This window comes from Charadrius vociferus, unplaced genomic scaffold (assembly GCF_000708025.1).
Source record: "Charadrius vociferus isolate BGI_N301 unplaced genomic scaffold, ASM70802v2 scaffold562, whole genome shotgun sequence".
Taxonomy (NCBI): Eukaryota; Metazoa; Chordata; class Aves; order Charadriiformes; family Charadriidae; genus Charadrius; species Charadrius vociferus.
Window position 1 is genome coordinate 56901 of NW_009647234.1, and position 10363 is coordinate 67263.

Consider the following 10363-nt stretch of genomic DNA (forward strand, 5'->3'; position numbering starts at 1 on the left):
CGGGGCTCTGAGTGTGACACGAGGTGGGGGGTCAGCTGGACCAAGCCATCCGCTGCCCCCATGGCACCCCGGGGGCCAGGGCAGCGGGGCCGGAGGAACCCCCCCAGCCAGCACCGCTCTCCCACCGCCCCCCCGTTAAGTGCCAGGGGGTTGTCAGCTGCCTCCATTTCTCAGGCGTGTTATCAGCGCCTCTGATTTAATCCCTGCTGGGCAGATCATTGCTATTAAGCAGAGTAAAGTGCGTTACCGGCTTGTATCAGCTCAGCTGTCAGCATGAACCGGCCTCCCGAAAGCGATTGTCCCTTTCTTCTTTTCATTCCCTAAAAAAAATTAAAATATTGCCAGTCATGTAGGATGCAAGATCTAACTGCAAAATCTGCTGCAGTCTCTAACGGATGAGGAGAGCTGCTTAACTGCTGCCCAACATGATAAATTCAAACGAACCACCTTGGTCAGCTGTCGGCGATGGGGAGGGAGCAGAGGGCTGGTGGCCGAGCCGCCCCGCAGGCAGGCAGAGGTGGTGGGGAGGAGACCCTCGGCTTGGAGCGGCAGCGCGGGGGGACACGAGGGGACATGAGGAGCCCCGGCTGCCAGCATGGAGCTGCCCTGGGGAGGGGAGCCCAGCCGGGACCCCTCTGTGTCCACCCGTACCCCGGGCACCGGGGATGCCCACGGTGCTCGTCCCCACCGCGTGCCACCGCCGCTCAGCTCCTCCCCGGCTCAGCAGCTGCAGATTGGAGAGAATTGATTACAGGGGTCTGAAACACTGACCTTGAACAAGGCTCCTGACACATTACTGTAATTAATGAGGCAGGAGGATTAATTTTCTGTGCTGCGGGGATCCAGGGAGTCCCTGGTGGGCATGGGGAGGGGGAAGACGGGATGAGAGGGGCAGAGAGCTGCCTGTGCTGCCTGCCATTATTCATCCCTAATCTGCAAGACACCAAAAGGGAGCCAAAGGGCTGCAGCTCCAGCATGGGAGAACCATCCTTCAGGTGGATGGGCGAGAGGGAGAGAGATTTTCCACTGGACCACATAAAATTCCCATGTCCCTAAATTTCTGGCTCAGTTGCCCAGGTGTCTGCAGCAGAGGAACCTCCCCATGTCCGACGCTGAGCCCCGTGGCAGCCCCTCATCCCCCAACGCCCCTGGAAATTCCCACTCCTTTTTGCCCAGACGCTCCAGAGTTCAGGTGCGCGGAGCATCTTCTCCCTCTGCCGTTGCTGAAAAGACATTTCCCTTCAATGCTGCCCCTCACCAAACCAGCCGGGCAGGGGGATTTTCGTGCCCTCCCTGCCCCCTCACCCCCCACCCCTGCAGTGCCAAGCAGCGCGTTTGATGCCGGCTGCCAGGGCTGCGCGGCCGACTTCTGACACTTCCCGGCAATCAGGCTGCAAGCACAGCACTATTATTTTTCTGCTCTAATAAACACCCCTGACAATAATAGAAAAAATCAGCTTTTATCGGGAGAAAGATATATCTGGAGATTATTTACTCAGAGTCAATACTGCAGGCGGAGGCTGTTAGCCCGGGCGGGCGCTGACAGCCGCTTCTGGAGGAGCAGCCGGACCATTGCATGGAAACACGGCACAACCCTCCCAACACATCTCCCGCTGTATAAATGCACCATCTCGGCTGCGCTCTGCAGGAGGACCCTCAGCGTCCCCTGTCCGTTTCACCCTGGGATGCGCTGCGAGGCGCCGGACCCCTGAAACGCTTTGGGTGCTCCGGCTGTGGGGGTGGGAGCAGCCGGGGGGCCGGAGCCCGGCTGGCATCGGCCGCCTCTCATCAGCCAAACGCTCAGGTCTGCAAGAGCAAGAAATTCACAGTCAATTGAGTTGCAGCTAATCACAAAGGGCAATTAAATGACTGCTTCTCGAGGGCTATAAACATCACCGATTTAAATCCAGTGACACACGGAAATAGGAATCCAACCAAGCAGCCTCCAAAAGCACTTTATTCCCCATTATTTTCATTAGCTGGCTTGTAATTTGATTTGTCCCTCTCCTGCTGCTGGGTTTTTCCACGGCCAAGAGGAGTGACAAATGAAACACCCTCAAACTCACAAACCCCGATGGCGTCCACACGGGTCAGGAGTGACGCAGCTCCTCCTGCTCCCGAAAAGCGGCCGAGTTTGTGCCCTGCGAGAGGAGGACGAGGGGTCGGGGTGCGTGGACCGTCCCTGCTGATGAGCCCCTGGCACCGCGGCATCCCGTGCCGGGAGGGCTGTGTGGCCGAGCCCCACGCCGGCGGAGTGAGCGGGGCCAAGAGCTCCGGGCACAGGGACAGGTCCCGAAGCGACAGACCGGGCAGGGGACGGCCCATCCCTGCGGCAGGGCAGGCCATAGCCCAGGAGCAGCGTGCCAGGGACATCACCTCCACTGCTGTTGTCACACGCCCGGGCTGGCTTGTTTTCTACGAATTCCAATTAATCTCACTGGCTTTTCTGACAAGACAGATTAAGGTCTTTCCCTTTCAACCCGCTCTGCTGTGAGTCTGCAGCGGAGGGAGTCGGAGGCGATGCCGAGCCGCTCTCCCCACAGACCCTGTTCCTCTCCCCTTGGTTTGCTTCCGTCTACCTGTTTTCCCAGGGGGACTCAGCTGAGGGTGTTGGTCCCCAGGAGTCAGCACGATGGTGTCTCCGCCACCGATCCCCGCTCCGGGCTGCTGGACGGAGCTGCCTCCCCGGGCTCGGGCAGGGCAGTTCTCCGGGGATACCCCTGCGGCGCCGGGGGGTCCCGCGGGTCCTCGTGCTGCCCCGAGTGGGGATGCTACAGGCGCCTGCAATGGTCCTGCCGCAAACTGGAGCCTGCTCAGCCCTTGGCCGACCCTGGGAACAATCCTTCCAGTAGCCACCAGCGCTCTGCCCAGGGCCACGCAGCCGGGATGGTGCTGCCGCTGCGTTTCTTTGCTCGTCAGTGGTGAGCTCGGGGCGAGGGCCCCACGGCCGTCAGCATCATCTGCCGCCGGGCACTCCTGTGCACCCTGCGCCACGCTGACGTCCTCCCCCCATTATCTGCAATTTCCTTGAAAGCTGTCAGGCTTTGCTGGGGCACCTTTGCAAATGAAGAGAGAAGAAAACAACCAGGTCTGCATTTATTCCACTAGAAATTAATCCCCCCCTTCTTATTTAAAGGTATCAGTGAATGAGGCCAAGTTGTTAAGTGACAAAAGAAAAATGATTCTTGCCTTCCAGGGTTATTAAAATCATGTTCTACAATTTTAGCAGCCACAAGGAAGCCCAGATAATGACAGATGATGATAATACATCTCCAGCACAGCCTGGTCTATAATGATACTGCCCATATCTCTTGTATTACCACCAATTACTCAGCGTATAAGTATAATGAAAATGTACATCCATTCTGGGGAACTGCATTTGCTGCCTCTGAATCCAATTTCTCCCGCTCTCAGCCGGTGAAGGAGGCGGCTGCAGCTCACTGTTGGCCAGAGCCGCCACCATGGCTGGCTCTGCTCTCGGCCCCGGGGAGCCAGCGCTGTCCCTGGCAGGGAACCGTGCCTGCCGTGGGCGCGAGGTGCCCCTCGCCCCGGCCGTGTGCCACAGCGGGGACCGGAGCGCCTGCGGCTGCACGACAGCCTGTCCGGGGGGACACAGCCAGCACAGGTAGGACAGGCGGGAGATGCTTTGAAATGCAAATTGCAGGAGGAACCTGAGAAGATACAAAGCGATGTGAATCCTCTCTCCTGCGCTGAGAAGGCAGTTAACATCTAACCCAGCTGGGGCTGGGGAGGGGGCAGCCCCCCCGAGCTCCCGATGGCTTTCTCTGCTGCCAAAATCCGCTTTGAAAGTCCCCATCTGAGTGCTGAGAGAGCATCTTCCCGCTCAGCCTGGCATCTTCCCGCTCAGCCTGGCATCATCTTCCCGCTCAGCCAGCGGCAGCCACAGGGCCCCAGCCACGAGGCAGAGCTGCCATCAAACCCCAGTGTCACCTTCAGACAGCCGGGGGTGGCAGGTCACACACACACCCCACCACCGCTGTGGCCATCTGTTGGGGAAGTGCACCCTCGAGCTTTGGCACCATCGCTCCCAGCAGGGCAGACCTGCTCCCACGCGGTGGCTGTGCGCTGGGGGGGGCTGCGTCCCACAGCAGCACCTAATCCCGTTAAAGCGTCGTGGGAATCGCTCCGCTGAAGGTGCCCATCTGATTACACGCCGGATCCACTCCTGCTGCAGCACCTGGAAGCTCAGAGAAAGCTCTCTCTGTGTAAGATTAATATAGATATATATTTCATCTGGATTCTATTATCTTTCACTTTATTCAGGTCAAAAAGCAAGAGACAACATCTTTTAAGATGAAAACAATCTTTTGGAAAATTGAAAATATAGATCATTGTTTGGGTAGAAGTATGTGCGTGTGCTCACTGCCAGTGCTCCAGCCCGGGCGCACCGCAGCTCCCGAGACCCTCAGCCCACACGTGGGGACTGCTGCGTGTGGGTCCCGGGAGTAACGGAGCATCTCGTGCTGATGGAGAGGAGCTGGTGGCAGAAAAAGCTCCTGAAAAGCTCCATGTGTGTGCACGGCCGGCTCTGGGCAGCCGTGGCAGAGCCCCGCGGGGAGCCCTGCCTGTCCCTCCGGACACCCACCCCAGTGAGCGTGGAACACACCCGCAGGAAGGAAACCGCACTGCCGTGGGTCGGGTCCCCCGTAAATGTTTTTCCTCGGACCAGAGCTCCAAAGCCAGTCAGCTCTTTAAAACAGGTCTCTGGGTAGCAGAACTTGCCTCATTATTTCTTAAATTAAATGCCTTTATTTTTTCATAACTTTGTGTAATATATATGTGTGTGTTTAATACATAATTAACAGCCCCTCCATGCTCTAAGCTACTCTATTGCAGAATGCCCGTTACCTCCTCCGAGCAGATTGCATTCCATAGCACAATTTTAAATGAGTTATTAAAGGACGTAGGTGCATCTATTAATTATCTTATAAATATTAACAAGCCCTTAATGGCTGCAATCCTGGAATAACATGCTCCCAGGGAGTTAATTTTTAAAAACGTTGTTAACTACACTGACCGCCGGGCTGGCAGAGCCGGCACCGCTGCGGCGGGGGGCTTAAAGCAGTTGAGAGCAAGGCCAGCGCTTGCCGGGGAGCACGTGCCGGGCCGGCGCTTGCAGCCACGCTCTGATCCCACAGCAAAATCCCCGCCTGCACGGAAACAGTGCGATGCCTGCCGGCTGCTCTGCGACACGCGTGGGGCTGTTTGCTGGGACCGGGCAATTACCCAACGAGCTTACCTCAACTGAAACCACCGTCTCCCAGCGTTGCCAGGGGCGAATCCTGCTGCCATCCCCCCTGTTACACAGAGGAGAGTGGGAATACGGAGTGAAGTCAATACCCTCACCTGAGTCCATGGGGAGCTCGTTGAGACTCCCCGTTAGGAGCTGCGCGTTCATGTGCCTGGGAATCAACGTGCTGCACCGTGCACGTGTTACCCGCCCAAATAAACCGCCAGAAACAGGGCACTGGCCTGCAGGGAGGGAAATAAAACGTTACTGTCTGCCTTCATCCTCTTGCAAGTCAGATTTAACCCAAGGATGGAGCTGGGATCACCTGGGACACAGGCAATGCTTTGGGTGGGTTACACCTCCCATAAAGCACAACACAAGAACCGGGCTCGCTTGCTCCCTCCCCCAGGCAGGACAACACCTTTTGGGCAGCCCAACACAAGGGCAGCCCCTTCTTGGCTCCTTAAATCACCCTGGGCCCGTTCCCACTCGTTAACCAGCCCAGCTGCAGCAGCCAGCAGAGTTATGGAATAATTATCTCGCATTAGCAGCGCTCCCAGCAGCTGGTAATGCCGGCAGTATATCTGCCATCTCCCTGGGGTGTATTTAGTCTGAGTTTTTCCTTTCATGGAGATGTATGGAGATGCTGCTCTTAAGACCGGGAGAAGTTACAGCCTCAGACCACATCACAGCACGTGATGGGGGCAAACTGCCCAGCCAGGGTTGGTGGGAGAGGGACCGTGGGGCTGTGCCCCCGGGACCAGGAGAGCGGGACCCAGCGCCGCGGATTTACAAACCTCTTTGGGAACGCGGAGCCTGTGAGCAGCCGCGGTAAGGAGGGGTGTGCACGGGGCGCATCCGGCACCCGCCATCCCTGGGGGTGCAGAGCGAGTGTCCCACCGCGGGAGCTCACGGGGGGACACCCCTCGGGCAGCGAGGGGCCACCCCGGGCAGGGCTGCCAACGGGGCTGGTGTTCAGGGGCAGAGAAGCGGTGGTGTCTTTGGAAACCCGGGATGACACTGATTCATCGCGGCCATTAAAGCTCTTTCTGGCCTTTCCTTAGTGGCGTTTTGGCATTTGACTCTTCATGAGTTACAGCACCTTCTTCCTTGGGAGAGATTTATCGCTGTGAATTTTACAAATCCCGGTAGAGTGTAATTACCTTCTTACATAAAGCGGGAGACCTGACGCGCAGCTCCCATTGCCCGGGGAGGCGCGTGGTGGCTTCAGCTCCAGGCAGGGGGTTTCCATCCAGGGAGTCCCAGTGAATCCCCCTGGGCTGGGGCTTTTGGAAGTGGGAAATGCAGAGTCAAACCTCTGGGGCTTGGCATGTTTTCATTCCACCCTGCAAATTTGCCTTTTGTTGCGGGAAGACCTCGTGGACAGGTCAGGATTCCCCTGCGGAGCATCGCTGGGGCAGCCCCGGGGTGCAGCGCCGGCAGCATCCCTGCCCCGCGGCTGGAGCGAGGGATGCTCCCGCACCGTCTCCAGTGCCAGCGTTCCCGGACCTGCTCCTGTATCCCGTAGCTGAGGCTGCTTCGTCTCTGACCGGCGTTTTATCACCGCGATCAGGCAGTCACAGCCTTGGCCTGGCAGCACACCCCGGGAGCGGCTCCGACATGAATATTGATGGGGCAGCTGGATGCGGGGGGGAGACACACGCTAATTTAATCAGGGTGACAGGAGCGGGGCTCCCCGGAGGCGCCGCGCTGCCGTTTCCTGACATTAATGTTACTTTGTGTCACAAGGCATTTTTTTAATGTAGCTTGCCAGTAAAATAATCAGCCTTCTCTGGGGGTAAAGAGGAATTTGTTTCTCATCTATTACGATACAGATGTCGCTCCTCAGCTGTCATTAGCGCACAAGAGGAAAGCTGGGACAACACGGCTGGTGTTTTTAGAAGTATGACATGGATGAGAAACATATTCTTGCCTTTCAAAGGCAATGAACAACCTCTGTCACACAACGTCCCTCGGGGGACGTGGGGGTGAGGGGTGCTGCAGAGCCCCCCCAGCCCCACATGGTGCACTGGGTCTGTCCCCAGCTCTTTCCTGGGTGAACGGGGCTGATCTGTGGCCGAACAGCTCTGTGCTGGGAGAGGAGCAGGTCTGGGGGGGTCTGGGGGGGTCCTGGGGCCAGGGCTGAGGCCGGAGCATCGCTGCCCCAGAGGTGTCACTCAGTGGGTCCGAGCCCTGCGTGCCCCTGGCGCTGCTGAGCCGAGGGATGCAGGGGAGCACTGGACAACAGGCACCTTTAATTGCAGTGCCCCTCCTTGACAAGTGCAGTAATTAGAGTTAATGGATTGGTTTGCGTTAATAAGATTAAGGTATCTCGACAGCCTGGTGGGAGCCAGTTCGCAGCCACAGGAGGTGGGTCCCTCTCCAAGCCCAGGAGAAGGTGCTGAGGGCACACGGGGCACATGATGAAACATGGAGTCCCTCACGCTCAGGACCACCGCAGACATCCTCACCTGCGTGTGACGTGGGGTCAGAGCTCGGGATGAAGGGGGGCTGGCACGCCCGCGGGATGAGGACAAGCAGCTCGTGAGGAGCGTGTGCTCGAGGGTCCCAAAGGACAACACGTTAATAAAGGACAAAATATCACATTTTAGACTCTGACCCGTGTGCCGGGAGCGCGGCCCTGGGCTCCTCCCCCGGGAAAGAGATGCCACCGGTGTCAGGGCACACCGGGGGTACGGCATGGGAAAGGCGCAGGGACAAGCAGCTCCTCGCTGCCGAGTGTTGCCCCAGTGGATAAACGTGACCGTGAAACACAGCCTGAGCTGTCACAGCCCCTCCAGCGAGCAGGGGGGGACAGCGGGGAAGCTCTCTGGGGACACCCGGCCATGCAGGGCTCGTCCCACCACCCCTCAGCCAGGACACGGGGACAAGGCTCTGGGTCTGGAGGTCCCTGTGCCCAGGACCCCCTTCTCGCACCCCCATTTCAGTCCCCCAGGAGCAGGGCAGCCCGTGGAGGGTGCGATGGGAGCCCTGGCAGGGACGTGCGGACCAGAGCGGACCCAGCGCCCGGCAGCGCCTCGGGGTACCGGGACCTGCCTGCCGTTCCCAGGGGCTGACACGGGACGGGACACTGGGCTGGGGGGGCAGCTCAAAGCACCCCCAGATGTGATGAGTTTTGAAGTTGTCTGCCTGTTCTGCTCCTGACCGGAGATCTGAGGCAGTTTATCAATTTATTTAGTGAGCTCTGCAGCTCACCTTCAAAGCCTCTTGACTCTGCGGTGAGCAGCCCTGCTCAATTCTGCTCATGCATCTTTAATCTCAAGTGAAAAATGAGGGTTTTTTTCTTTTCTTTTCACTGTTTGGTTTCAGAGACTGAGATAACAAAATCAAATCTCGTCCTCAAGCAGACACAGAGGGGCTGCTGCAGCTCTTCTCCCCAAAAGGCAGCCGTATCACCCGCCGGGCTCCGCGGCAGCACCGCACCGTGCCCTGCTGGCACGAGGGGCACAGAGCGACCAAAGCCGAGGGAGCGGGATCCAGCCTGTACCCTGTGTGGGAGCTGTGATGATCTTCCCCATCACGGTCATTTGGGCATCAAGCGCTAAGAGGAGCCAGACCAGCACTTGAAGAGCACTGAATCCACTGACCCATCAAAACGCAACTTCATCTTCTGCTCTAACGGGTCTGAACGAAGAACCGGGGGACAGCAGGGGAAGAACCAGCGCTTGGGTGGGAGCACAGGGATGCGCTGTTTTGTTTTGGTTTTATTTTATTATCGTTTTTTCCAAGAGGAAAAAATTGCTATGGCAACTTCTGCACCAGCGGAGCTCCTGGGAGACTGGCTGCAAGTGAAACTTGCCACTCATCATCTGACAATGTTAATCTGCCAGATTTACATAGTAATTAATGTCAAGAGGCAATCTACAATTTGAGCAATCAGAGTTTCTGTGCATAAAGTCAGACTCCGCAGACAGCAATTTATAATTGTGTATAAGAAAGACGTTTAACCCCTTGTGGGTTTTCCCCGGGGAGCAGAAGGGCCAACGCCTGGCCCTGACGCCGATGCGGTGCACGAAAGATCCTCAACCCCCCCGAAGCCCCGGCACCGCCGCGGCTGCCCCAGGCCCGGCACTCCCGGCGGAACCCGGCGCTGCCGCGGCACCACTAACTGCAGCTCCCGCCACCCGCACGGCCTTCAGCTCCCAAATTCCTGCTAATGCCTCTTTGCCCCTGAACTTTGTCAGCGGTTCCCTGAGCAGAAGACTCCTCCTCAGGTTTGTCCTTCGCTGCCCCACAGACACGGTGTATTTTTTTCCCTGATGTAATCATTAACTCTGCAAATTGCGGGATCCATTCCTAACGAGGCTGCCACCATGGGATTCCCCCCGCCTCCCCCAAAAGCACCAGAATCACCCCCAGCTTTTGAGCTGAGGAGGAGCTGCTCCAGCCCCGGGGCAGCCCCTGCTCTTGCTGCCCCCACCTTCCCCCCCCGGCCGTCCCTGTCCCCGCTCCCAGCCTGGCCGGGACCGCCGCCGTCAGGCCGGGCAGTTTGGGGCAGGTGATTTTGGGAAGGGGCAGTGGAAGCAGGGGGACAACTGGGATCTGGCCCTGGAGGAGAGAGCGAAGGGATCGGGGGGAATGGGGCACCTTTCCACCCCGCAACCAGCCGGGTGTCGGGGGGCTGCTCCGGTCCTCCGTTCCCCCCGGGGGCAGCGCTCGGTGTCTCCCTCCCGGGAAACACTGCAAATCCCTGTGTGGAGCTGTTCCTGCAGCCTCCTCTGGAAAGAGCACAGCTCAGCTGAACTCCAGCATCCTTTCCTCTCCATCCTTTCCGCTGGAGCCAAAAACTTCAGAGGAGGGGAAAAAAAAATTAATCTAATTGATTTCTTCCGTATTAACAAGTCAATCACTAGGGTGGGTTTTTTTAATGACTCATAAGCAAGCTTGACGTGTCTGTTAATTAAATAGCCATCCTAGCTCTAATCCGCTGAAAGTTAATCATTTGGGGAATTAAAAGGTGTCAGTGTTGAATACCTCATTATTCTAAGTGCCCGCCTGCCCTGGCGAGCCGGAGGAGCCGGGGCGCTGCCGGGAGCCGAGCTCGGGGCGAGAAGGGGCCGAGGCGAGGAGCGAGCTCTCGGCAGGGCCGAG

General features: G+C 58.0%; 1 protein-coding gene across 1 annotated transcript in view; it reads right to left on the minus strand.

Moving 5' to 3' along the window:
• The window catches only part of LOC104281820 (granulocyte colony-stimulating factor receptor-like), a 187944-nt gene that overhangs the window by 17346 nt on the left and 160235 nt on the right, over window positions 1-10363 (minus strand). The window contains exon 3 of the mRNA XM_009879869.1: window positions 652-727. Coding sequence (XP_009878171.1) covers window positions 652-727 — 76 coding nt within the window. The remainder of the gene's footprint in view (window positions 1-651; window positions 728-10363) is intronic.